A 27,976-nucleotide genomic window follows, 5' to 3' on the forward strand; every position below is an offset into this window, starting at 1 on the left:
TTCTGCTGTTAATACATTTTAACAAAGGTAGGGAGGCTGGAAAGATGGCTCTGTGGTTAAGGGCACGCACTGCTCTTGCTGTGGACCTGAGTTCACTCCCAGTACCCACAGCATGCAACTCACAAACGCCTATAACACTGGCTTCATGAGCACCCATATACACATGGCATAAAAGCACACAGATGCATATATGTACGCATAAATAAAACAAATAAACCTTTAAAAAATAAAATGAATGTATGCTTGTACAGGCCAGGAACAGAGGCAGAAAAATAGCATGTTTGAGGCAACCCCGTTGGGATTACAGGCCTACCACACCATACCCAGCTTTCATTTGTGATTATTAGTTTATTTTTTTAATTGTTTTATTTACTTCTTGGGTGTGGGGAAGACATCAAAGACTTAGGTGGAGGTCAGAGAACAATTCGTGGGAGTCAGTTTTCTTCCTCCCCTATTCCTGCTGTTTGAATTTAGGATATCAGGCTTGGGAAAGTACCTTTACTGCTCAGCCATCCCACTGGCCCTATTTTATTGTTTATTCTTTGAGACAAGGTTTCTGTATGTTGCCCTGGCTACATAGAACTCACTATAGACCAGTTGGCCTTGTACTCAAAGAGACCTGCCTGTTTCTACCTCCTCAGTGCTGAGATTGAAGGCGTGCACCACCACGCCTGGCCTATTTATATTTATTTTAAAACAGTGTCACCTGTGTTCCAGGCTGGCCGCTAACTCCTATACTATGTAGGTGAAGATGGCCTTGACTTCTTAACCTCCTGTTCACACCTCCAAAGTGCTAGGATTTCAGGTGTGTACCTCCACCCTGGCCTTTGGTGGTTAATGTTGTTTGAACGTCTCAATGTAGCCCAGGCTGGCATGAAATTCACTAGGTATCCCAAGATGGCCACGAATCAAAGGCAATCTCCTGCCTCAGCCTCCCAGGGGTTGGGATTATGGATCTGTGCAACCATGCCTGTACATTTTCTTGTAGCACAGCTTTGGTGAGAAATGTCATTAAAATTAGTACTCCGTGTAAAACCCTTCTGTTTTATTTCATTTCTCATTCCACTTGATTATTAAGAAATCTATTTTATTTCCAGAATTATGATGTTACTTATAGTACAACCAGGTTTGCAAGGGTTCCCAGAATTTCTGGAGGTCTCTGTTAGGACTCTTGGCAGGCGAGGTCATTGCTCCTTGTTGTCGGGAACAGAACCTGGTCGAGTGACTGCCAGGGCAGCATATACACTGGGTTCCTCCGTGGCTTCCCCTGCCTGGGAGCGGGGAGGTACAGCTGTCCCCTGTCTGAGCGACCTGCTACACAGCTGGGCATAGACTACATCTTGGGGCTCCTCTGAATCAGCAATCTGGAGCAGGAGAGAGTGAGAGGAGGGTATATTGATTGGGGGATGCTGAAGGCCTGGGGGATGCTGAAGGCCTGGGGGATGCTGAAGGCCTGGTGGATGCTGAAGGCCTGGGGGATGCTGAAGGCCTGGGGGATGCTGAAGGCCTGGAGGATGCTGAAGGCCTGGGGGATGCTGAAGGCCTGGGGGATGCTGAAGGCCTGGTGGATGCTGAAGGCCTGGGGGATGCTGAAGGCCTGGGGGATGCTGAAGGCCTGGGGGATGCTGAAGGCCTGGGGGATGCTGAAGGCCTGGGGGATGCTGAAGGCCTGGGGGATGCTGAAGGCCTGGGGGATGCTGAAGGCCTGGGGGATGCTGAAGGCCTGGGGGATGCTGAAGGCCTGGGGGATGCTGAAGGCTTAGGGGATGCTGAAGGCCTGGGGAGGACAGGACCAACCTGAGTGTCCATCTCTCTGCCCTCTTCTGTTTTGTTTCCATCTTTTCTTTCCAGGACTTCTCTTGACAGGACAGAAGGTAGGACAGCTTCTGCCCTCCTGTGCCTGGAGGGTTTCACCTGGGCATATGTCTCTCCCAGGGGGTCTTCCTCAGGTGGTCTCTGTAGCAGGGAAGTAGTGAGGTACAGATAGTGTCACATCGTTCCCCTAGGGCTCTCTTCTGGCCAGTTTTCCACAACATGGCCAGAGTGACCTGTTCAGATGATAGCATCCCTGATGGAATATTCTGGGGCTTCCTTCCTATAGTTCTGGCCTCTTATCCTGACACCCTAACCCTTGCTGTCTTGGCTGTACGCACACAGTCCATCTTCCTGAAATCATATTTTTGTGGGTAATAGATGTCTCTGTGATTATGAGCACTGACTGTGTTATAGAGAATCCAAGTTTGGTTCCCAGAACCCACATGGCGACCTACGTTCATCTGTAACTCTAGTTCCAGGGTATCTGACACTCTCTTCTGGCCTCTGGGAGCACCATGCAGGCATGTGATGCAGAGACATTCATGTTTGTAAAACACCCACAAGCAAAAAACAAAACCCCCACATGTTTCTGCCCCAGCTCCTTTGGTTCCTGCCTGCAGTTGTTAGATGTTTCTTTGGGCCTTTCTCTCTGGAATGTCCCCTCAGAAGACAACCAGACAGATGCCAAGGAGACAGAAGGCAGACAGGCGTGATGAGACACATGATTCTGGGAAAACCAGGAAAGAGTGAGGTCATAGCACACATGAGGCAGGTGCTTGCATTAGAGAGTAGTCAGCTGTGGATGTTGAGGGCCAAGAGATGGGGAACAAAGATGGCCCCCTGGACTAAACTGGGCCCTAAGTTCTTAGCACACAGATAGAGTCAGGGACCTCACCGAACTGTCCAGCTCAACACCATCCTTAGGTTTCATGTCCTCCACTGAAGCATCTGTCATGGCAGAAGAAACAGAATGTCTCCCAACCAGTCTAGGAACCCCTAGTTTCCTGCCTTGCCCAGGTAGGGACAGAGAACCAGGGCATGTTTAGATACACCTGGGTCTATAATGTGAAGTTCAGACACAAACAGAAAAGACCCCAGAGCCTGTCCACCACCCCTGCAGTGCTGAGACATCAGACATCTCCCTCCCCGGGACCCTCTTTCTCTCACAAAGGCTTTTTTCCTGGGTGGCAGCAGCTGGGTTGGATCTGGAAAGACAAGGGGATGTCAGTTGACAGTGAGGTCTGTCTAAGAGGTGGGGCTCTAGGTCTCTGGCCATGTGTTACCTCTTCTGGGGGCCCCCATCTCTGGTTGTTAGCACTGAAGTTCCTGCAGGAAGCTGCAATTCTGTCTCTTCCTGGGCTGCAAGAGAGAGCAGAGTGTCATCTAGGAGAGGAGGAAGCCTCTTCCCCAGGCATGTACAGAGAAGGAAGGAAGGGACCTTTACAACATGGGTGAGTGAGCCAATGTAACAGGACAAGGTAAAGCTCACAGAATGCCTGACATTGCACAGGTTCTGAGATCATGTTCTTTCCGATCTGAGATCTGCAAGTGTTTCTAAACGACCCAGCCCCAGTTTGAGGTTTCCCTGGGGTTGGTGTATTGATCCCCTGCTTGGATGTTCACAGGGGAACGTATCAACACATGAGACCCAGGTCACCCAAACCGTACTCACCTTTCTTCCTGAATCTTCTCTGATACCTTCGTCTGAGAAGGAGGCAGATGAGGATGATGAGGACCAGGAGGGGGGCCACAGACACAACAATCAGAGCCAGTCCTGAGGCACAAGTGACATCATTAGTGGGGAATGTGTACTGTGTGCCAGGCCCGTGCTGGGTCTGTGCACTCATCATCTCCCATCCTCACAATCACTCAACAAGGAATTGTCTGTTTTTCCCTCCACACAGTTCACCTGCCTCAGAGCACCTGACTGGGAGTGACAGAGCTCGGAGATGAACCCAGGGACTGACTTTCAGCTCTTCTCTCCATCTAACCTGAGCCTCGTGAGCTGGAGGGAAGGAGCCTGAGTGCCCTGCCATGGCTCTGGGCCCCACCCTTGCACGTATCACCACCACTGTGGGACAGACCCACTACAGAATCAGGTTCTGGAAGCCTCCTTTATTAGTATGGGTGCCATTCAAGGCCAGAACTGAAAAAAACTTACACACGTGGGGCAGGCCTCTCCCTTTTATATTCAAAGAAACAGCAGCCAGCACAGAATGGAAAGGACTTGTCCAAGTTAACATCTCAACAAATACATGTATCAAGCCCATAGAAAGCTATTTCCCATCAGGACCCCGCCTTCCAACAGAGTGCTTATTCGCCCTCTGGGGCCAGATTCATGCAGGTGGGAGGTTTGTTGTCAAGATCTTAGAGGCAGGATGCGGAGGTGAGTGTTTGGGATCCCTTCTCTCCACCTCACGCACATGTCCCATCCACCAGACTGAGTCAGAACATCTATCTCTCAACCTGCATTCTACACATTCTGTACCTCAACCTCTAAGTCTCGGGTTTCTGCGGTGTCTATTGGGATCCCTTTGCTTCCTTCCCTAACTAGCTGAAGTGACAGAAATGAGGACTTCACTGGAGTACGAGCAGTGAGGCAGCCTGGGGATGGAGTGTACTCCCTGAAGTGACATGCCTGATACTCACCACCTGTTGTCATGGGCCTTGAGGGTAGTGGGGTCAAGGCTCCAATGGGTTCTAGGAAACAGAACAGAGGAGTGATGTGGAAAGTCCTTCTCTCTGTATGTTTTTCTTTTATTGGATAATAAAAAAGCTGCTTTCAGCCAATGGATTAACAGAATACAGGCAGACTGGAAGAGATGTATTTAGAGAGAGTAGGCAGAGCAAGAGAGAAGCCATGTAGCCTCCGCCAGAAACAGACGCCTCTACTGGAGCCTGACGAAAATTTGCCAATAGGCCATGAACTCATGGTGATGCACGGATTAATGGGGTGGATTAGTTTAGGATATAAGAGCTAGATAAAAATATGTTTAAGTTATTGGCCAGAGAGTAATGCAAATAACAAAATTGCTGCGTAATTATTTTGGGTCTAAGTAGCCAGGAACAAACAAGTAGTCTCTCTAAACAGAGGAGGGTGAGGGTTAAATATTAACCCAGAGATCCTGACTCTGCTTACATACACACACACACACACACACACACACACACACACACAAATGAAGTTGTACGTTTATATGTTTAATTGAAGCTTAAATTCTGGAGTATGCTCATGCTGATCATAACTAAATTCCATCCATAAGCCAAGATGTGTTCCCTGCTAATCCTTTGTTCAGGATTTTTAGTCTTTCCCGAGACAGGAAGATATTTCCCACATATCTTCATGATGGAATAAGTAGGGTCCTGTCCTCTGCTAAGGACACCGTGAGGCCAGGTTCTGGCTGCCCCAAGCCTCAAACACCAGAATCCCAAGGACTATGAGGACCATGACAGCAAATCCCATCCTGATGAGATTCTCCACTGTGTGATCTTGTTTCTTTGAGGCTGTGTGTGGACAAAGAAATTACAGGGTTTAGTGATGGTTAAAATATCCTCAAGAAAACAAGATGATCCCAAGATACCTAAATGTCTCCAAGATAAATGAATGTCCACCATGGACCCCTACATTTCCTTGACAAAACTTGGCCCCTATATTCTCAGTAATTTGAGTTTGAATTCTCTTTATTCAACTGCCTTGGGTTTGGGCATGTTCTTGGATGGGCTAATAATTTTCAATGATCTTGTCAACAGAAGAGTATGTTATGGGCATATGACCTGAGGGTTTTTCCTGTGTCCTTCTTTCTCATTTAACGTAAATGCCCATATAATTCTCATTCTATAAACTAATGAAGTTCTGGAATGTATCTTTTTCCCTTGTCGGAGCTGAGTTCCCTGTCTTTTTCTTATTGTTTCCTTCAGCACCTATGTGGAACGCCAGTGAAAACAAAAAATTCAGAATAGAATAAATTGTCCTTACATTAGAGACATCAATCCTGAGTCACTAAACTGAGTCAGAACATCTATCTCTCAACACCACATTCTGTACCTTAACTTCTAAATCTTGCGTGTCTGTGGTCTCTACTAGAATTTGCTTGTCTCCTTCCCTCACAAGCTGAAGTGACAGAGAAAAGAGGACATCAGTGGAGTAAGAGCAGTGAGACAGCCAGGGGATGGAGCATACACCCTGAAGTGACATGCCTGATACTCACCATCTGTTGTCATTGGCCTTGAGGGTGGAGGGGTCGAGGTTCCAATGGATCCTAGGAAACAGAACAGAGGAGTCGTGTAGAAAGTCCTTCTGTGTATGTGTGCTTTTATTGGTTAATAAAAAAGCTGCTTTCCTCCAATGGCTTAACAGAATACAGGCAGACTGGAAGAGATATATTTAGAGAGAGTAGGCAGAGCAAGAGAGAAGCCACGTAGCCTCCACCAGAAACAGATGCCTCAAATGGAGCCTGCCAAAACTTTGACAATATTCCACAACCTCATTGTGATGCATGGATTAAAGGGGGTGGATTAGTTTGGGATATAAGAGCAAGCTAAAATATGTTTAAGTTATTGACCAAAGAGTATTGCAAATAACAAAATTGCTGTGTGATTATTTTGGGTCTAAGTAGCCGGAAACAAGAAAGTGGTCTCTCCCAACATTGTTGTGTGCACCATAGCATCTGTGCTGGCCTCCAGAAGGCTTGCTCACAGAGCCCAGTGTGAAGTGGGCCCTATGGCATAGTGTTGGGTGAAATCAGTTACCCCATCTTGTTCATAATAAATCTGTCATAGCTGATGTCAGAGCAACACTGCAGGGTGAAGCTCTTTCCAGGATCCAGAATATGGCCTTGGTGAGTCAGCAAGGATGGCTTCTTGGATAGGCCTAGAGGGAAGGTGATGAGCTAGTGATTGAGGAGATGGTTGTTACCAAACACTTGTCTCCTCCCATCCTGCCCTGCACACGTCACAGCTTCTCCCGTGGGTTCTGGTTCATCAACAAGGTTCTTCCTTTTTCTCTCTTTTTTTTTAATTAGGTTTTTTTTTAATTTATTTATTTATTAAGGATTTCTGCCTCCTCCCCGCAACCGCCTCCAATTTCCCTCCCCCTCCCCCGATCAAGTTCCCCTCCTTCATCTGCTGGAAGAGCAATCAGGGTTCCCTAACCTGTGGGAAGCCCAAGGACCGCCCACCTCTATCCAGGTCTAGTAAGGTGAGCAACCAAACTGCCTAGGATCCCTCAAAGGCAGTAAGTGCAGTAGGATCAAATACCCACTGCGATTGTTCTTGAGTTCTCAGTAGTCCTCATTGTCCACTATGTTCAGCTAGTCCGGATTTATCCCATGCTTTTTCACTCTTTATCTGCAGCTACACAGTGGGACACTTAAACAAAAGGCATTGGGTGTCAGAAATGATTGGTCAATGATGGGAGTAACTCACCAGAGATGTGTATTTCCAGGGGGTCACTGGGTACTGACCACAGCTGTGGGGACTGCTTGTAGTAACCATAACATCTGAATGTCCCTGTGAGGTTTGGTGTTACATGATCTATAGAGAACAAGGCTTGGTACTGCATAGTACTGTGTATATACTGTGAGTCCATGTAGCTGAGGAACTTCTGATCTTCCTTGGTGAGAATGAACTTGTCATATCTCTTCTCTGAGACACACTGGAGAGTCATGTTCCCTCCTGAGAGCACCACAGGGCTGGGCAGGGCTGACAGCCTGGGTTTACTGTTGTGGATTCCTACGACAGAAAACTCAGACTGATACATGTGCTCCCAGATACACAATGCTTTCCAGGTTTAGGCTGAGGGAGGGGAATACTCCTGAGAGCAGAGCCTGGGGATGAGACCCTAAACTGTCCCCTCACCTGTCACCACCAGTTCCAGGGTGTCACTGCGCTCTGTCCAGCCAGCTGAGCTGTAACAGTAACAGTGATATTGCCCTGCATGTAGATGTGTCACAGAAGGGATGGGGAACTTGGTTTTGTTCTCAGCCTTATCTGGGGTTTGCATGTCCAAGGGTTTTTGACTTCCCTCTTTTTGTAGAACATAGATTTCTGCATCCAGGGTCCCCTGACACCAGATGGTCATGAGTATTCCTGAGGCTACAATGGATCCTGGTTCAGCCTTGATGGTGGGTTTGTGGAGGGTCCCTGCAAGGAAGTAGGAGAGAAGGAGTTGGTCCTGTCTGGAAGTGGCACAGAGAAAGACCTACTTGCAGATGGCACTTGTTTTCTTTTAAATTTATTCTTATGTCATACAATACATCTTGACAGCAGCCTCCCCATATCCCATACCCCATCCCACCCCCAGATCCACTGCTCTTCTTTTTCTCTTAGAGAAGAGCAGGCTTGCCAATGATATTAACCAAATATGGACAATAGCTAGGCACACACCCTCATATTAAGCCTAACCAAGGCAACCCAGTAAAAGAAAAAAAATCCCACATGCATGAAAGAATTAGAGACTTTTCCACTCCAATTATTATAGTTTCAACAAACACCCTAAGCTAGACAGAGACTATTGTGCAGGCCTTTATTCCCAGCACTAGGAGGTAGACGCAGGCCCATCTCCGTGAGGTCAAGGCAAACCTGGCCTACAGAGTGAGGTTCAGGACAGCCAGAACTACACAGCGAAATTCTAAAAGACAAAACAAATCAAAAAACCCAAGGTAAACAACCACAGCATGTGTGCAGAGGGCCTAGAGCAGACCAATGCAGCCTCTGAGTTTGTTTATTCGGTCTCTGTGAGCCCATGATTTCTGCTTAGTTGATTCTGTGGTTCATGTTCTTCTGGTGTCCTGAGTACTTCAGCTCCAACAATCCATCCTCACAGTCTTCTGTAGATTTTCCTGAACTCTTATGGATGCTACTTGAACTGATTCAGAATAACAGAAGGCTCCATGAAGATTCATTTCTGGCCAGTACCTCCTGCTACTCTCCGCCTTGGACTCTTATCTTTTCTCCACTATCTCATGTGCTTTGTGTCAATGGGCTCAGGAGCCCTGGCTCCTCAAACAAACCCTGCACCAAATCCTCCCTGAACACCTGTATAATTTCAATATCATTAAATGGAAAATCTGGGGTTCCTCACCTGAGACCAGGAGCTCCAGGGGTTCACTAGGTTCTGACCACACCTGTGGGCTGTACCAGGGATAGCTGTAGCACATGAATGTCCATCTTTGACTGGAGGTCACAGGACCCACAGAGAATTGAGCCCGGAACTGTCTAGTAGAGTAGTTATACTGTGAGTCGTTAGTAAAGGACTGTTTCTGTGATCCTTTGTTAGTCAGAAGTAACCTGTGATATTGCTGACTTGAGGCACACTGGAGGATGACATTCCCTCCTTCAGTCACCACAGGGCTGGGCAGGGCTGACAGGCTGGGTTTACTGTAGACTCCTAGGAGGGATGGAAGAATCAGTTAAATTTCCTCAAGGGCTCAATATCTTCTATTGCGTGAAGGGAGAAATACTGTGAACAGACCCACTTCTTGACAGCCAAGCCTCTCACCTGTCACCACAAGCTCCAGAGAGTTACTGTACTCTGACCATCGATCATAGGTCCGGTAGCGACAGCAATATTGCCCTGCATGCATACGGTGTACTTCTGAGATTGAGAATTCTGCCTGGTTCTTAGGGTTCTGTGGAATCATTGCATGTGTTCTACGTTGGTATACCTCTTTATGGAGCCTGTACTCTTTGGCTTCCACAGTCCCAATACACAAGAAGGTCACTGTAGTCTGCTCAGAGACGACAGAGTCTGGCTGTATTCTGAGGATAGGTTTAGAGGAGGTTCCTGCATGGAAAAGAACAGCTAAAACCAAGGACAGCCATCTTCAGATTGCAGACTCCAACCCCAACTGCCCAGCCGCCCCCAGGGTTAGCACACATCTATTGTTTTCCAGCCTCCCTGCCCAGGCATGGCTTCTGGGAATGATGGGAAGTGCAGGTCAGGACATCTGCAGCCACTCACCTTCGAGCACTGGGGTCCTGAGGCCCAGAGTAAGTCCTGGAAGAGAGTTCCCTGTGAGAGGTTTGTCCCTGAAGCTTGAGCAGGTCCTCCCCTCTGCAGGACCCTCCTGAAACTGTGTTGTTTCCTGATGGGCCAGTGCTGGGCTGTGGGACAACATCAATCCTAGACCACACTATCCCCTCCCCATCTCCACATCTCACCCACACAGAGCAGGGCTGTGAACGTGAAGGTCATGGCATCTTTTTCTGGAAGCTGCAACTGTGTTCATGGGCAGAGGTATAGAGACTGCCTGGAGAGACAGGAAATATGGGGTGTGGCCTCTGGGGGCAGACATTCTGAATGACACGGTTTACTGGTGCAGCCCCACAGGAAGTTGAACTGCCCTCTTCATGCACCAGGCTCTGTCTTCCTCCAGGCTGTGACTAGGTCAGGGAGTAGACTCTGCAATGAATTCTTTTATGGATGACGTTTCAACAATCCTGTCAGTGTCTGTTTCATCTGTCCTCATCTTTGCCAATTCCACATGAACTGACAAATTATGAGGCCGATATGAATATTACATACAAGAAATACAAATTCACATTTAGGTTTGCATTATTCCTTTTCACATTTTTTTGTGAAATACTTTTTCATGTTTGAAGGTTTCTGTGAAGAATCTTGCTGTGTATAATAAAATTTATAATCTCCTTCCTCATTTTCTAAAGTGTTGAATTGCACATATGCATCCATATTTGGATGTTTTTCATGATATGTGTACTTTTCGGTACAATTTTAAATTATACTTGTTTATTTACACTTATTTCTTTAAATTACACATAGTTAATAATAATATATTACACTTACTTTTTCTTCATTGGTGTATATTTAAATGTGCCACAGTACTGCTTGGAGGTCAGACGACAGCTACAGAGGCAGTTATCTCCTTGTGTAATGTTGATCCTTGTCAGTAGCTCAGTCTTAGCATCATCACTTTCCTGTGTCCTTCTGCTCAGGCAAAAAATAAAGAAAGGTGCTGGTTCTGGGTGTCCTGGGTCAACCAGGTCCAAGCATTCTTTGATTTTCTTGGTGTGCAGGTTGTTGGTCTGGAGGCATTCAGCTGCATATGGGTGCAAGTGTGGCAGACCTTGTGGGCAGCAGTGATCTGGGAGTCTCCCCTATGTGATGTGATTATCATTAATGAACAAAGAAACTGCCTTGACCTTTTGTTAGGGCAGAACTTAGGTAGGTGGAGGGACTGCAGTGAATACCGTGAGAGAAAGACGAGGTCAGGAGAGGTCATGGATCTGCTACCGGAGAGGACATGCTGGAACTTTGCTAGTAGGCCAACTTCGTGGTGATATATAGATTAATAGAAATGGGTGAAATTAAGTTGTAAGAGTTAGCCAATAAGAAGCCAGAGCTAATGGGACAAGTAGTGATTTAATTAATACAATTTCTGTGTGATTATTTCATTTCTGGGTGGCCTGGATGAACAAGAAGCTCATCCTTCTACTGAGCAGTGCACAGCCTTGTCATAGTTTTACTTCTAAAGAAACTGGCAAAGGGGTGGCTCTATTATCACACACATACAGCACCAGGTGAAGGGTGGGAATCTTTTTGGACTTTGCTCTTGGTCAGGGTGCAGTCATTCTCTATCTGCTGGCAGCAAATCCCAACCACCGATCATCAGGAGTGATCTTGGTCTTAGTCTTGACACTTTTCATGGAGTCACTGAGTCGGGGCTCAAGAGTCAGTCTTGCCCTTCAAGGGCTTGCCAGCTTGCCAAAGATTTCAATCTTTGTGTCTGTTCTACCACCTAGTTGGAAAAAAAGAGTTCCATAAACATAGTTTATTTCCCTTTACTTTTTGGTGCTAGAGACAGATGCCAGAATCTCCAATATTCTACTTCTGAGCCATACTCCACCCTTGAGCCACAGCAGCCTTTTCCTGCAATTTTCAATTTCAGATATTACTTTAAATTTATTTCACATGTTAAATTTTTCTTATGCTCATATGTTTGATTATTATTGATGTTGATTAGAAACAGGCTCTCTCAGTGGAGCCCTGGCTGTCCTGAGCTGGTTATGTAGGATGGGCTGGTCTGGAACTCACAGAAATTCTCCTACCCCTGCTTTCCGTTTAGATTAAGGATGTGGGCCACCATGAAAGGCCATGGGTTTGATTTTTCACTTCTTTGAAAATGTCATATCAGTAGGCATTGTGTTTTGAATGAGTCCACCCTCCACCCCTTCCCTTCCTCCTCACCCTCTCTGATTGGATCCCTCCTCACCGACTTGTTTTGCTTTTATTGCTTCTGGGTTTTGCTGATTGTTGAAAATCCACTTTCCTGTCTTACACACCCAACTTTCTGTTCTCCTCCTCCCATGCAGTTCAATTTGTGTTTCTCTTAATCTCATGTATAGTTCCAGGGGCCACACCTTTAAAGATAACTGGCTTTCCCTCTCCCAGTAGGCATCAATGCCAATAGCTCTTCATCTGTGGATGGGACTTTGTGCCCATCTCCCATCCCCATATTGGATTTGTTGTTCATTGAACTTACATTGGGTTGTAGATATCCTTACAATCACTCTGAACTCAGATGATCCACTATTCTTCAGTGACCAGAAAAGTATTTATTGACATCATCTACCACCTGTGGATCCTACCGTTTTTTTTTTCGAATTCTCTTCAGTAATAATTCCATGTCAGGAATGTGCCACATGGGGACAATTCTCTTACTTATCATCAACTCAAAGATTGTGTCAGGCACACACAAGTCCTGTTTGTCACATGGAGAATGAGATAAAGGTCACTGAGTATTTCCCCCTTTAGTTACAGAGCCTAAAAGATAGCCTTAATTTCCTCTTTGCATAAATGTTAATATGAATAATTGCTATCTTGTAAGTCTGTCTATGTATGTCCTTTGTTAAATCAGAAAAATGTTCAGTTCATAGAGTCCTTGTGTGACAATCTTAGATGTCTGGGTTTATTTCACAGTACTGCACACATTTGATGTTGTGACTCAAGTCTTGGACTTCAGCATTCAGGAGGTAGAGGTAAGAGTATCGGGATTTTAAGGATATTCTTATTATGTAATGAGTTTTGGGTCAGCCTAAACTATATCAGGCAATATCTCATAAAAGGAAAGAAAAATTCCCCTGGAGTATGTGGTGAACATGATCAATCATATTTTATGCATGTAATAACCTTCAATAATGAAAATGGATTTGCTGTAAAACTCCCACATTGGGTGTATGTACCAAGTATTTCATCTCATCCATTTCTAAGGAGATATTTCCATCCCAGACTCTGCTTTGTTTTTTCTACCCTTGTAAGTTCTCATGCCAAGCATGTCACATGGCTATACTGTCTCCTTCCTATTGATTTCTTTGGCAGCTGTTTTTCCTGACCTGATTTAAGTGGTGGATCATGCCATTTGAACCAATAGGGGTTTTACTGTGTGCTGTGAACTCATTCACACCTCCCTCCTACAGGCGTCATTGTCAGCTAGAAGTGCGGCCCTCTGCTGGTTGTGTGCAGAGTTCCTGCAGAGCATTGCAGCTGGCTTGTATGCCCCAGTGTTAACCCCTTGGCTATGATCTACCTTTTGAGATTGTTACCTTTTGTGTTCACATCCCTCTATTTGAAGTGTGTAAATCTTATCTGAGTTTTTCCTGAAATGTTCAACCCAATACAAAACTATGCATAAATCAAAAAATAGAGGTATCCTAGTATGAGAATTTCTTTGGCATTTGTCTCTTTTGGGGAGATTCAGATAAAAGATTTTGGTATGTGGAAGTTAACTTGCTGAGGTTTAAACAGAATAAAAATTAAAATAAATTAAACATTAAAAAATATTTTTTTTCTTTTTGATTTCTTGAGATAGGGTTTCTCTGTAGCTTTGGAGCCTTATAGACCAGGCGGGGCTCAAACTCACAGAGATCTGTCTGCCTCTGCCTCCCAAGTGCTAGGATAAAAGGTGTGCCACCACCGCCCGGCCAAAATAAAAAACTTTTATGAAACAAAAGCTAGTCAGTTCACCAGAAGCAGACTCCCCTTCCATAGCAAAAGTTGAAATTCATCCTAGTGTGACCCTGTTTCTTCCAAGGAACAGGGCAAAACTGAACAACAGGGCTGACATGGTTGAATGAGCTACATATGATGGCCTTGCCTCAGATGACTGACAGCCACACATGCCATCTCTTCAGTCCTTTCTGACACTGATGGGTTAGATGTAGAGGTCCAGCAGAGACATCACATCTATTGGTGGATATGAACTCCCAAGGATGTAGGGTCATGGTTCTTCTCCAACCATGCCCCATGGCTTCTATCCCTAGCACCCCACATGCACTACAATTACTGATCACATACTCAGATGGCCTCTTCTGGGTTAGTTCTTTAAACCTCTGTGTTCTTCAGAGTTTGCCCGGCAGAGAATGTCTCCCGTTGCTTTTCACAAACAACTCATGGCAGCATGTAGAAGAATTCTCTGCCTTGAATCTTCTTTGGTACTGGGCAGAAACTCAGAGGCAGGATCTTGAGTAGAGGTTCTGTGTTTGTATGACTCCTGCTTCACACATACCATATCTAGTGTTTTATTGTTTATGGCAGTGAGTAATTTTCTATCTTTACAAGTAAGGGCAGATTTTGGTTACTGACTTTTGATAAACTTTGTTTCTTCTTTAATAACATTTCGCATATTTATTCCCTGTGAATAAAGCACAAATACACATACCCCACAACATATGTACACACAAACACACACACACACGAGTTTGTAGATTTATATGTTTAATTGAACCTTGAATTCTGGAGTATGCTCGTGCGGATCATGTCTATAATTCCATCCATATGCCAAGATGTGTTCCCTTCTAACAATTAGTTCAGAATTTTTAGTCTTTCCTTAGTCAGGAAGAGATTATCCACCCATCTTCCTGATGGAATGAGTAGGGGCCTGTCCTCTCCTAAGGACACCATGAGGCCAGGTTCTGGCTGCCCCAAACCTCAAAGACCAGAATCCCAAAAACTATGAGGAGCGTGACAGCAAACCCCATCCTGATGAGATTCTCCACTGTATGATCTTGTTTCTTTGAGGCTGTATTGTGAACAAAGAAGTTGCAGAGTTTAGTGATGGTGGAAATTCCCTCAAGGAGATGATCCCAAGATAATTAAATATCTCCAATGTAATTGAATCTCCACAATGGACCCCTACATATCCTGGACAGAACTTGGCCCCTATGCTTTCAGTGCTTTGAGTTTGAATTCTCTTTATTCAACTGTCCTGGTTTTGGGCATATTCTAGGATGGACTGATAGTCTCCAGTGATCTTGTGAACAGAGTAAGAGTATGATGTGGGCATGTGACCTGAGGGTTTATCTGAGTTCTTCTTCCTCATTTAATGTAAATACCTATCATTCTCATTCTATAAACTAATGATGTTCTGGAATGAATCTTTTTTTGCCTTGCCGTAACTGGGTTCCCTCTCTTATTCCTATTTCCATCAACACCACTGTGAAACAACAGTGAAAATAGAAAATTCAGAGTAGAATGAATTGTCCTGAAATTACAGGCAACGATCATGAGTAACTGCATTGCATGAGTCAGAAAATTCATCACTCAACACTGCATTCTGTATCTCAACCTCTAAGTCTTGGGTGTTTATTGGGATCTGTTTGCCTCCTTCCCTAACCAGCTGTAGTGACAGAGAATGAGGACTTCAGAGGAATAAGACAGTGAGACTACCAGGGGATGGAGCATACTCCCTGCACTGGCGTGCCTGATACTCACCATCTGTTGTCATGGGATTTGAGGGTGGTGGCATCAAGGCTCCAATGGGTCCTAGGAAACAGAACACAGGAGGGTGAGGGTTAGCTGTTAACACAGGGATCCTGACTTTGCTCACTGTCCTACATCTTTCCAGAACCTCCCAATATCCTCATGCTGTTTACTGCAAGCCTAGATTGCAATAAAGGATGGAGTAGATATTACATGAAGGACTGCTGCTGGCATCACTTCTCTGACAGGGAAAGGGCCTTCTTTCCCACTGTCCTCTTAATCTCACTCAAGACAAGGGCTCTCCTAGCATTTCGATCTTAAGTCTCCATGACAGTTCAGGGTCACCTCACCTGAGACAGTGAGCTCCACAGGGGCACTGGCATACGACAACAGGTAGACATATGAGCCTGCAGAAACATAGCACCTGTAGGTGCCTGAGAGGTCAGAGGTCACAGCACTCATGGAGAATTCTGCCTGGAAATCCCAAGCTTGGAACTTTGGTTTTAGTTGCTGCGGTGGGTGTGCTGCTTCCTCCTTAGACAGAATGAAGGTGTCCACTATGTCAGCTGTCTTACACAACAGGGTCACATTGTCTCCAGAGTGTACCGTGGAGTTAGGCTTCACTGAGAGGGAAGGACTGACCTCAAACTGTCCTATATAAGAGAGAGATGATGAGAGGCCGCCTTCATTGTTCTGAATTGACAGATAACCTGGATCTTTCATGAACACCTAAGAACACTCTTTACCTGAGCCCCTCTCCTGCTCCCCTGTCTCTGAATCTATTGCTAAATAAGATCCCTGTCCTTCATCCCAGGCATCACCTCCTTAATTCCCCAAAGAGAGTCCTAGTAGGGGTTAGTTATCCAAGCAAAGCTATGTAGTTTCTCACCTGTGATCAGGATATCCAGGGGGTCACTGGAGGCTGACCACTCAGAGGAGAGGTTGTGAACACCATAGCATCTGTACTGGCCTCCAGTAGAGCTGCTCACAGAGCCAAGTGTAAAGTTAGCCAAAGAGAGACCAGCCTGGGTCTTATGGCCATAGTGTTGGGTGAAGTATACTCCTACCTTGTATAGAACAAATATGTCATAGTTGATGTCAGAGCAACACTGCAGGGTGAGGTTATTTCCAGCGTCCAGGATATGGCCTTGGTGAGTCAGCAAGGAAGGCTTCTTGGATAGGCCTAGAGAGAAGATGATAGGCTAGTGATTGAGGAGATTGTTTTTATCAAACACTTATGTCCTCCTATCCTGCCCTGCACATGTCGTGGCTTCTGAGGAGTGGGGATCTAGTTCATCAACCAGGTTCTTGCTTTTTCACTCTTTGTCTGCAGCTACACAATGGGACACTTCCATGGCAAAGGGCTTAGGGTGTCAAATATGATTGGTCAATGATGGAAGTGACTCACCAGAGATGTGTGTTTCCAGGGGGTCACTGGATACTGACCACAGCTGTGGGGTCTGCTTGTAGTAACCATAGCATCTAAATGTTCCTGTGAGGTTTGCTGTTACATGATCTATAAAGAACAAGGCTTGGTACTGCATAATATGGGGTATATACTGTGAGTCCACGAAGCTGAGGAACTTCTGATCTTCCTCGGTGAGAATGAACTTGTCATATCTCTCCCCTGAGACACACTGGAGAGTCATGTTCCCTCCTGAGATCACCACAGGGCTGGGCAGGGCTGACAGCCTGGGTTTACTGTTGTGGATTCCTAGGACAGAAGGAGGCAGACTGATACATGGGCTCATACAGCTTCAATTCTTTCCAGGGTGAGACTTGGGAGGGGAATACTCCTGAGAACAGAGCCTGGGGATGAGACCCTGACTGTCCCCTCACCAGTCACCACCAGTTCCAGGGTGTCACTGCGCTCTGTCCAGCCAGCTGAGCTGTAACAGTAACATTGATATTGCCCTGCATGTAGACGTGTCACAGAAGGGATGGAGAACTTGGTTTTGTTCTCAGGCTTCTCTGGGGTATGCATGTCCAAGGGTTTTTGACTTCCCTCTTTATGCAGAATATAGATTTCTGCATCCATGTTCCCCTGACACCAAATGGCCATGAGTATTCCTGAGGCTACAACGGATCCTGGTTGAGCCTTGATGGTGGGTTTGTGGAGGGTCCCTGCAAGGAAGTAGGAGAGAAGGAGAAGGTCCTGTCTGAAAGTTGGCACTGAGAAAGACATGCTTACAGATGGGACTTTGTTTTCCTTTAAATTTATTCTTCTGCCATACAATACACCCCGATAACAGCCTCCCCATATTTCCTTCCCCCCGTCCAGATCCACTCTCTTTTGTTTCTTTTCAGGTAAGAGCAGGCTTTCCAGTGATATTAACCAATTATGGCATGACAACATACAATAACTAGGCACACACCCTCATATTAAGGCTGACCAAGGCAACCCAGTAAAAGAAAAAAAAATCCCACATGCATGAAAGAATTAGAGACTTTTCCACTCCAATTATTATAGTTCCAACAAACACCCTAAGCTAGACAGAGACTATTGTGCAGGCCTTTATTCCCAGCACTATGATGTAGAGGCAGGCCCATCTATGAGTTAAGGCCAACCTGGTCTACAGAGTGAGGTCCAGGACAGCCAGAACTACAACAGCGAACCTCTAAAACACAAAACAAAACAAAAAACCCAAGGTAAACAACCACAGCATGTGTGCAGAGGGCCTAGAGCAGACCAATGCAGCCTCTGAGTTTGTTGATTAGGTCTCTGTGAGCCCATGACTCCTGCTTAGTTGATTCTGTGGTTCATGTTCTTCTGGTGTCCTGAGTACTTCAGCTCCAACAATCCTTCCTCTCAGTCTTCTGTAGATTTTCCTGAACTCTTGTGGATGCTACTTGAACTGATCCAGAATAACAGAAGGCTCCACGAAGATTCATTTCTAACCTGTTCCTCCTGCTACTCTCTGCCTTGGAATCTGTATATTTTCTTCACTGTCTCATGTGCTTTGTGTCAATGGGCTCAGGAGCCCTGGCTCCTCACACACACCCTGCACCAAGTCTTCCCTGAACACCTGTATAATTTCAATATTATTAAATGGAAAGCTGATGTTCCTTACCTGAGACCAAGAGCTCCAGGGCTTCACTAGGTTCTGACCACACCTGTGGGCTATAACTGTGATAGCTGTAGCACATGAATGTCCATCTTAGATTGGAGGTCACAGGACCCACAGAGCATTGAGCCCGGAAATGTCCAGTAGATTTATTATACTGTGGGTCTTTAGTAAAGGACTGTTTTTGTGATTCTTTGTTAGTCAGAAGTAACCTGTGATATTGCTGACTTGAGGCACACTGGAGGGTGACATTCCCTCCTTCAGTAACCACAGGGTTGGGCAGGGCTGACAGGCTGGGTTTACTGTAGACTCCTAGGAGGGAAGGAAGGATCAGTTAAATTTCTTCAAGGGCTCATTATCTTCTATGGAGTGAAGGGGGCATTCCTGTGAACAGACCCACTTCTTGACAGTCAAGCGTGATGCTAGGAACCCCATGTGTCCTCTCACCCGTCACCACAAGCTCCAGAGAGTCACTGTACTCTGACCATCCATCATGAGTCTTATAGTGACAGCAATATCTTCCTGCATGCATACGGTGTACTTCTGAGATTGAGAATTCAACCTGGTTCTTAGGGTTCTGTGGAATCTCTGTGAGCTGTAGGCCTTGGTATACCTCTTTATAGAGCCAGTACATTTTGGCTCCTGCAGTCTCATTACACAAGAGGGTCACTGTAGTATTCTCAGAGACCACAGTGTCTGGCTCTACTCTGAGGACAGGTTTAGGGAGGGATCCTGCACAGAAATGAGCAGCTAGGACCAAGGACTGCCATCCTCAGATTACAGGCCCCAACCCCAACCACCCAGCCGCCCCCAGGTTTAGCACACATCTGTTGTTTTCCAGCCTCCCTGCCCAGGCATGGCTTCTGGGAATGATGGGAAGTGAAGGTCATGATATCTGCAGCCACTCACCTGCCAGCACTGGAACGCCGATGCCCAGAGTCAGTCCTGGAAGAGAGTTCCCTGTGAGAGGTTTGTCCCTGAAGCTTGAGCAGGTCTTCCCCTCTGCAGGACCTCCTGAGACCGTGTTGTTTCCTGATGGGCCAGTGCTGGGCTGTGGGACAGCATCAATCCTAGACCACAGTATCCTCTCCCCATCTCCACATCTCACCCACACAGAGCAGGGCTGTGAACGAGAAAGCCATGGCATTCTCTTCTGGAAGCTGCAACTGTGTTCATGCGCAGAGCTAGAGAGACTACCTGAAGAGACAGGAAACACATGGTGTGGCCTCTGGAGGCAGGCACTCTATATGGCATGGTTGTATTCCCCACAGGAAAGGGAACTCCCCTCTTCAGGTACCAGGCTCTGTCTTCCTCCAGGCTGTGACTAGGTCAGGGAGTAGACTCTACAATTAGTTCTGTTATGGATGACATTTCAACAATCCTGTCAGTGTCTGTTTCATCTGTACTCATCTTTGCCAGTTCTACATGGAGCTGACAAATTATCAGACTTATATAAATATTGCATACAAGAAATATAAATTTATATGTGGGTTTGAATTATTCATGTTCACATTTTTCAATGTTTGAAGGTTTCTGTGAAGGATCTTGCTATGTATATCTGCATGGAATAAAATTTATAATCCCCTTCCTCATAATCTCAAGTGTTGGGTTCCAAATGTGCATCTCTATTTGGATGTTCTTTTATGATGTCTGTAGTTTTCATTACAATTTTAAATTATACTTATTTATTTACACTTATTTTTAACTACATATGTTAAATAATAATATATTATACTTACTTGAAGAAGGGGTAATGGTCTTGCCCTTCAGGGTTTGCAAACTTGCCAAAGATCTTCATCTTGGTGTCTGTTCCACCACCTAGTTGAAAAAGAGAGTTCAATAGAAGTAGTTTATTTCCCTTTACTTTTGGTACTAGCGACTGATGGCGGGCCTCCAGTATTCTACTTCTCCTGAGTCATACTCCACCCTTGAGCCACAATTTTCAATTTCTGATTTTCCTTTAAATTTTTTTCACATGCTAAAGTTTTCTTATGCTTATATGTTTAATTGTTACTGATATTGATTAGAAACAGGATCTCTCAGTGGAGCCCTGGCTGTCCTGAGCTGGTTATGTATGATAGGCTCGTCTGGAACTCACAGAAATTCTCCTGCCCCTGCTTCCTGTTTAGATTAAAGATGTGGGCCACCATGCATGGCCATGTGTTTGATTTTTCACTTGTTTGAAAATGTCATATCAGTAGGCATTGTGTCTTGGATGCGTCCACCCTCCACCCCTCCCCTTCCTCCTCACCCTCTCTGATTGGATCCCTCCTCACTGACTTGTTTTGCTTTTATTGCTTCTGGGTCTTGCTAATAGTTGAAAATCCACTTTCCTGTCTTACACACCCAACTTTCTGTTCCCATCCTCCCATGCAGTTCAATTTGTGTTTCTCTTAATCTTGGACATAGTTCCAGGGGCCACACCATTAAAGATAACTGGCTTTCCCTCTCCCAGTAGGCATCAATGCCAATAGCTCTTCATCTGTGGATGGGACTTTGTACCCATCTCCCATCCACATACTGGATTTGTTGTTCATTGAACTTACATTAGGCTTGTAGATATCCTTACAATCACTCTGAACTCAGATGATCCACTATTCTTCAGTGACAAGAAAATTGTTTATTGACATCATCCACCACATCTGAATCTTACAGTTTTTCCACATTCTCTTCAGTAATGATTCCATGTAAGGAATGTGCCACATGGGGACGATTCTCTTTCTTATCACCACCTCAAAGATTGTGTCAGGCACACACAAGTCCTGTTTGTCACATGGAGAATAAGATAAAGGTCACTGAGTATTTCCCCCTTTAGTTACAGAGCCTAAAAGACACCCTTAATTTCCTCTTTGCATAAATGTTAATATGAATAATTGCTATCTTGTAAGTCTGTCTATGTATGTCCTTTGTTAAATCAGAAAAATGTTCAGTTCATAGAGTCCTTGTGTGACAATCTTAGATGTCTGGGTTTAATCCCCAGTACTGCACACATTTGATGTTGTGACTCAAGTCTTGGGCTTCAGCATTCAGGAGGTAGAGGTAAGATTATAATTTACTGTAAATTTCCCACATTAGGTGTATGTACCAAGTATTTCATCTCATTCATTTCTGAGGAGATATTTTCATTCAAGCCCCTGCCTTCTTATCACCCATGTGAGTTCTCATGCCAAGCATGTCACATGACCATAGTGTCTCCTTCCTATTGATTTCTTTGGCAGCTGTTGTTCCTGAATGATTAAGTGATGGATCATGCCAGTTGAACCAGTTGGGGTTTTGCTGAGTGCTGTGAGCTCATTCACACCTCCCTCCTACAGGCCTCATTGACAGTGAGAAGAGGTGCTGCCCTCTGCTGGTTGTGTGCAGTGTTCCTGCAGAGCATTGCAGCTGGCTTGTCTACCCAAGTGTTAACCCCTTGGCTTTGATCTACCTTTTGTGATTGTTACCTTTTGTGTTCACTAAGCTCTGCTTGAAGTGCGTAAATCTTATCTGAGTTCTTCCTGAAAGGTTCAAACCAATGCAAAACAATGCAGAAATCAGAAAATAGAAGCATCTTGGTACAAGAATGCTTTGACAATTTTCTCTTTGTGGGAGATTCGGATAAGATGTTTTGGTAGGTGGAAATTAACTTGTTAAAGTGTACATAGTTTAAAAATAAAAAAATTAAAAATTTTTTTAAATAAAAATAATTTTTTTCTTTTTGATATTTTTGAGACAAGGTTTCATTGTAGCTTTGGAGACTGTCCTAGGACTAGCTCTTATAGACCAGGCTGGCCTCTAACACACAGATCTGCTGGCCTCTGCCTCCTAAGTGCTGGGAGTAAAGACGTGCCACCACCGCCCAACCAAAATAAAAAACTTTTATGAAACAAAAGCTAGTCAGTTCACCAGAAGCAGATTCCTCTTCCACAGCAAAAGTCAAAATTCATCCTAGTGTGACCCGGGTTCTTCCAAGGAATAGGGAAAAACTGAACAGCAGGACTGACATGGTTGGATGAGCTATATATGATGGCCTTGCCTCAGATGACTGACAGCCACACATGCCACCTCTTCAGTCCTCTCTGACACTGATGGGTTAGATGTAGAGGTCCAGCAGATACAGCACATCTATTGGTGGATATGAACTCCCAAGGATGTAGGGTCATGGTTCTTCTCCAACCGTGCCCCTTGGCTTCTATCCCTAGCACCCCACATGCACTAAAATTACTGACCACATTACAATTACTGGAATCTTCTGGGTTAGCTCTTTAAACCTATGTTTCCTTCGGAGTTTGCCCAGCGGAGGATGGCTCCTGTTGCTTTTCACAAACAACTCATGGCAGCATGTAGAAGAATCTCTGCCTTGAATCTTCTTCAGTGCTGGGCAGACACTAAGAGGCAGGATCTTGAGTACAGGTTCTGTGTTTGTATGACTCCTGCTTCAACCATACCATATCTAGTGTTTTGTTGTTTGTGGCAGTGAGTAATTTTCTATCTTTACAAGTAGGTGCAGATCTTGGTTATTGACTTTTGATCAAATTCTGTTTCTTCTTCAATTACATTTCCAATCATTTATTCCCTGTGAATGAAGCATATATACCCAAACACCACCACATATGTACACACACATACACGAGTTTGTAGATTTATATGTTTAATTGAACCTTGAATTCTAGAGTAAGCTCATGCTGATCATGTCTATCATTCCATCCATATGCAAAGATGTGTTTCCTGCTAATACTTTGTTCAGGATTTTTTGTCTTTGCCTAGACAGGAAGTGATTTTCCATGCATCTTCATGATGGAATGAGTAGGGTCCTGTCCTCTCCTAAGGACACCATGAGGCCAGGTTCTGGCTGCCCCAAGCCTCAAAGACTAGAATCCCAAGGACTATGAGGACCATGACAGCAAATCCCATCCTGATGAGATTCTCCACTGTGTGATCTTGTTTTTTTGAGGCTGTGTTGTGGACAAAGAAGTTACAGAGTTTAGTGATGGTCAAAATTTCTTCAAGAAAACTAGATGATCCCAAGATACCTAAATGTGCCCAAGATAACTGAATGTCCACCATGGACCCCTACATTTCCTTGACAAAACTTGGCCCCTATACTCTCAGTAATTTGAGTTTGAATTCTCTTTATTCAACTGCCTTGGTTTTGGGCATGTTCTTGAACGGGCTAATAATTTTCAATGATCTTGTCAACAGAAGAAGAGTATGATATAGGCATATGACCTGAGGGTTTTTCTTTGTCGTTCTTCCTCATTTAATGTAAATACCCATATCATTCTCATTCTATAAACTAATGAAGTTCTGGAATGTATCTTTTTCCCTTGTCACAGCTGAGTTCCCTCTCTTTTTCTTATTATTTCCTTCAGCAACACTGTGGAACACCAGTGAAAACAAAAAAATTCAGAATAGAATAAATTATCCTTACATTATAGAATCGATCCTGAGTCACTAAACTGAGTCAGAGCATCTATCTCTCAACACCACATTCTGTACCTCAACCTCTAAGTCTTGCGTGTCTGTGGTCTCTATTGGAATCTATTTGCCTCCTTCCCTCACAAGCTGAAGTGACAGAAAAGAGGACATCAGTGGAGTAAGAGCAGTGAAACAGCCTGGGGATGGAGCATACTCCCTGAAGTGACATGCCTGATACTCACCATCTGTTGTCAGGGGCCTTGAGGGTGGTGGGGTCGAGGTTCCAATGGTTCCTAGGAAACAGAACAGAGGAGTCGTGTAGAAAGTCCTTCTGTGTATGTGTTGATTTTATTGGTTAAAAAATAAGCTGCTTTCCTCCAATGGCTTAACAGAATACAGGCAGACTGGAAGAGATATATTTAGAGAGAGAGTAGGCAGAGCAAGAGAGAAGCCACGTAGCCTCCACCAGAGACAGATGCCTCAAATGGAGCCTGCCAAAACTTTGACAATATTCCACAACCTCATTGTGATGCATGGATTAAAGGGGGTGGATTAGTTTAAGATATAAGAGCTAGTTAAAATATGTTTAAGTTATTGACCAAAGAGTATTGCAAATAACAAAATTGCTGTGTTATTATTTTGGGTCTAAGTAGCCGGAAACAAGCAAGTGGTCTTCCCCAACATTTTTGTGTGCACCATAGCATCTGTGCTGGCCTCCAGAAGGCTTGCTCACAGAGCCCAGTGTGAAGTGGGCCCTATGGCATAGTGTTGGGTGAAATCAGTTACCCCATCTTGTTCATAATAAATCTGTCATAGCTGATATCAGAGCAACACTGCAGGGTGAAGCTCTTTCCAGGGTGCAGAATATGGCCTTGGTGAGTCAGCAAGGATGGCTTCTTGGATAGGCCTAGAGGGAAGGTGATTGAGGAGATGGTTGTTACCAAGCACTTGTCTCCTCCCATCCGGCCCTGCACATGTGGCTGCTTGGCCAAGGACTGGGAATCTAGTTCATCAACAAGGTTCTTCCTTTTCACTCTTTATCTGCAGCTACACAGTGGGACACTTAAACAAAAGGCATTGGGTGTCAGAAATAATTGGTCAATGATGGGAGTGACTCACCAGAGATGCATATTTCCAGGGGGTCACTGGATACTGACCACAGCTGTGGGGACTGCTTGTAGTAACCATAACATCTGAATGTCCCTGTGAGGTTTGGTGTTACATGATCTATAGAGAACAAGGCTTGGTACTGCATAATATGGGGTATATACTGTGAGTCCACGAAGCTGAGGAACTTCTGATCTTCCTTGGTGAGAATAAACTTGTCATATCTCTTCCCTGAGACACACTGGAGAGTCATGTTCCCTCCTGAGATCACCACAGGGCTGGGCAGGGCTGACAGCCTGGGTTTACTGTTGAAGATTCCTAGGACAGAAAACTCAGACTGATACATGTGCTCCCAGATACACAATGCTTTCCAGGTTTAGGCTGAGGGAGGGGAATACTACTGAGAGCAGAGTCTGGGGCTGAGACCCTGACTGTCCCCTCACCTGTCACCACCAGTTCCAGGGTGTCACTGCGCTCTGTCCAGCCAGCTGAGCTGTAACAGTAACAGTGATATTTCCCTGCATGTAGATGTGTCACAGAAGGGATGGGGAACTTGGTTTTGTTCTCAGGCTTCTCTGGGGTTTGCATGTCCAAGGGTTTTTGACTTCCCTCTTTTTGTAGAACATAGATTTCTGCATCCAGGGTCCCCTGACACCAGATGGTCATGAGTATTCCTGAGGCTACAACGGATCCTGGTTCAGCCTTGATGGTGGGTTTGTGGAGGGTCCCTGCAAGGAAGTAGGAGAGAAAAAGTTGTTCCTGTTTGGAAGTGGCACAGAGAAAGACCTACTTGCAGATGACACTTGTTTTCTTTTAAATTTATTCTTATGTCATACAATACATCTTGACAGCAGCCTCCCCATATCTCATACCCCATCCCACCCCCAGATCCACTGCTCTTCTTTTTCTCTTTAGAGAAAAGCAGGCTTGCCAATGATATTAACCAAATATGGACAATAGCTAGGCGCAAACCCTCATGTTAAGCCTAACCAAGGCAACCCAGTAGAAGAAAAAAAAATCCCAATGCATTAAAAAAAGTCAGAGACTTCCCAGCTCCAACTATTATGGTTCTAACAAAAACCCTAAGCTAGCCAGGCAGTAGTGGTGTAGGCCTTTATTCCCAGCACTAGGAGGTAGACGCAGGCCCATCTCCGTGAGGTCAAGGCAAACCTGGCCTACAGAGTGAGGTTCAGGACAGCCAGAACTAGACAGCGAAATTCTAAAAGACAAAACAAATCAAAACACCCAAGGTAAACAACCACAGCATGTGTGCAGAGGGCCTAGAGCAGACCAGTGCAGCCTCTGAGTTTGGTGCCTCAGTCTCTGTGAGCCCATGACTCCTGCTTAGTTGATTCTGTGGTTCATGTTCTTCTGGTGTCCTGAGTACTTTAGCTCCAACATTCCTTCCTCACAGTCTTCTGTAGATTTTCCTGAACTCTTGTGGATGCTACTTGAACTGATCCAGAATAACAGAAGGCACCATAAAGATTCATTTCTGGCCTGTACCCCCTGCTACTCTCTGCCTTGGACTCTGTATATTTTCTTCACTGTCTCATGTGCTTTGTGTCAATGGGCTCAGGAGCCCTGGCTCCTCACACACACCACGCACCATGTCCTCCCTGAACACCTGTATAATTTCAATAGCATTAAATGGAAAATCTGGGGTTCCTCACCTGAGACCAGGAGCTCCAGGGGGTCACTAGGTTCTGACCACACCTGTGGGCTATAACTGTGATAGCTGTAGCACATGAATGTCCATCTTTGACTGGAGGTCACAGGACCCACAGAGAATTGAGCCCGGAACTGTCCAGTAAAGTAGTTATACTGTGGGTCTTTAGTAAAGGACTGTTTCTGTGATCCTTTGTTAGTCAGAAGTAACCTGTGATATTGCTGACTTGAGGCACACTGGAGGGTGACATTCCCTCCTTCAGTCACCACAGGGCTGGGCAGGGCTGACAGGCTGGGTTTACTGTAGACTCCTAGGAGGGAAGGAAGGATCAGTTAAATTTCCTCAAGGGCTCAATATCTTCTATTGCGTGAAGGGAGAAATACTGTGAACAGACCCACTTCTTGACAGCCAAGCCTCTCACCTGTCACCACAAACTCCAGAGAGTTACTGTACTCTGACCATCGATCATAGGTCCAGTAGCGACAGCAATATCGCCCTGTATGTCGACGGTGTACTTCTGAGATTGAGAATTCAGCTTGGTTCTTAGGGTTCTGTGGAATCTCTGTGAGCTGTAGACGCTGGTCTACCTCTTTATAGAGTCTGTATTCTTCAGCTCCCATGGTCCCCTTACACAAGATGGTCACTGTTGTATTCTCAGAGACTGCAGAGTCTGGCTGTACTCTGAGGATAGGTTTAGGGAGGGATCCTGCATGGAAACAGGCAGCTAGGACCAAGGACTGCCATCCTCAGATTGCAGGCCCCAACCCCAACCATCCAGCTGCCCAGAGGTTTAGCACACATCTGTTGTTTTCCAGCCTCCCTGCCCAGGCATGGCCTCTGGGAATGATGGGAAGTGAAGGTCATGATATCTGCAGCCACTCACCTGCCAGCACTGGAACCCCGATGCCCAGAGTAAGTCCTGGAAGAGAGTTCCCTGTGAGAAGTTGGTTTCTGAAGCTTGAGCATGTCCTCCCATCTGCTGGACTTCCTGAGACTGTGTTGTTTTCTGATATGTCAGTGCTGGGCTGTGAGGCAGCATCAATCCCAGACCACAATATCCCCTCCCCATCTCCACATCTCACCCACACAGAGCAGGACTGTGAAGGTGAAGGTCATGGTATCTCTTCATGAAAGCTGCAACTCTGTCCATGGGCAGAGGTACAGAGACTGCCTGGAGAGACAGGAAACACAGGGTGTGGCCTCCAATGC

The 27,976-nt window shown here is 45.3% G+C and overlaps 3 protein-coding genes across 4 annotated transcripts; all 3 read right to left on the reverse strand.

Annotated features, from left to right (window-relative positions):
• Positions 1–1,070: 1,070 nt before the first annotated feature.
• Positions 1,071–27,976, reverse strand: LOC142832318 (leukocyte immunoglobulin-like receptor subfamily B member 3-like). Of its 2 annotated transcripts, none has more exons than XM_075942730.1 (15): positions 27,850–27,976; positions 27,651–27,686; positions 27,189–27,473; positions 26,772–27,077; positions 25,542–25,826; positions 25,111–25,416; positions 24,234–24,284; positions 6,024–6,074; positions 4,465–4,515; positions 3,488–3,589; positions 3,099–3,174; positions 2,983–3,020; positions 2,711–2,763; positions 1,798–1,956; positions 1,071–1,364 (listed from the first exon to the last, which is right to left on the reverse strand). In XM_075942730.1, exons 1-15 carry the CDS (start codon positions 27,881–27,883, stop codon positions 1,185–1,187), a joined length of 2,013 nt encoding a protein of 670 aa, XP_075798845.1. In that variant the 5' UTR covers positions 27,884–27,976; the 3' UTR covers positions 1,071–1,184. The 2 variants fall into 2 exon arrangements, with proteins under 2 accessions (XP_075798845.1, XP_075798837.1); XM_075942722.1 differs by having other exon boundaries at positions 27,189–27,448; positions 27,850–27,956.
• On the reverse strand, positions 4,522–19,736 carry LOC142832335 (paired immunoglobulin-like receptor B). The gene is made up of 9 exons (XM_075942768.1): positions 19,703–19,736; positions 19,504–19,539; positions 19,042–19,326; positions 18,601–18,906; positions 17,369–17,653; positions 16,938–17,243; positions 16,419–16,712; positions 15,880–16,182; positions 4,522–5,319 (listed from the first exon to the last, which is right to left on the reverse strand). The coding sequence occupies exons 1-9, from the start codon at positions 19,734–19,736 to the stop codon at positions 5,189–5,191; spliced, it is 1,980 nt and encodes a 659-aa protein (XP_075798883.1). The 3' UTR covers positions 4,522–5,188.
• On the reverse strand, positions 7,578–10,065 carry LOC142832362 (paired immunoglobulin-like receptor B). The gene is made up of 5 exons (XM_075942799.1): positions 9,976–10,065; positions 9,776–9,811; positions 9,314–9,573; positions 8,897–9,202; positions 7,578–7,956 (listed from the first exon to the last, which is right to left on the reverse strand). The coding sequence occupies exons 1-5, from the start codon at positions 10,041–10,043 to the stop codon at positions 7,655–7,657; spliced, it is 972 nt and encodes a 323-aa protein (XP_075798914.1). The 5' UTR covers positions 10,044–10,065; the 3' UTR covers positions 7,578–7,654.

The sequence above is a fragment of the Microtus pennsylvanicus genome, chromosome 1 (genome assembly GCF_037038515.1).
Source record: "Microtus pennsylvanicus isolate mMicPen1 chromosome 1, mMicPen1.hap1, whole genome shotgun sequence".
NCBI classification, from domain to species: domain Eukaryota; kingdom Metazoa; phylum Chordata; class Mammalia; order Rodentia; family Cricetidae; genus Microtus; species Microtus pennsylvanicus.

Bases quoted from the DNA above. Each gene is read 5' to 3' on its own strand.
- LOC142832362 (XM_075942799.1), bottom strand. From the start codon at position 10,043: ATGAACACAGTTGCAGCTTCCAGAAAAAGATGCCATGACCTTCACGTT. The intron at 9,812-9,975 runs GTGAGATGTGGA...ACTCTCTTCCAG, and splicing joins CACAGCCCTGCTCTGTGTGG to GACTTACTCTGGGCCTCAGG. The intron at 7,957-8,896 runs GTGAGGAACCCC...ACTTCCTTGCAG, and splicing joins CCTGGAGCTCCTGGTCTCAG to GGACCCTCCACAAACCCACC.
- LOC142832335 (XM_075942768.1), bottom strand. From the start codon at position 19,736: ATGGCTTTCTCGTTCACAGCCCTGCTCTGTGTGG. The intron at 16,713-16,937 runs GTGAGTCACTTC...TCTTCTCTCTAG, and splicing joins CCTGGAAACACACATCTCTG to GCCTATCCAAGAAGCCTTCC. The intron at 5,320-15,879 runs GTGAGGTGACCC...GTCCACACACAG, and splicing joins TGTGGAGCTCACTGTCTCAG to CCTCAAAGAAACAAGATCAC.
- LOC142832318 (XM_075942722.1), bottom strand. From the start codon at position 27,917: ATGGACAGAGTTGCAGCTTTCATGAAGAGATACCATGACCTTCACCTT. The intron at 27,449-27,650 runs GTGAGTGGCTGC...ACCTATCCTCAG, and splicing joins CGGGGTTCCAGTGCTGGCAG to AGTACAGCCAGACTCTGCAG. The intron at 3,590-4,464 runs GTGAGTATCAGG...CTTGTGCCTCAG, and splicing joins AAGGCCCATGACAACAGGTG to GACTGGCTCTGATTGTTGTG.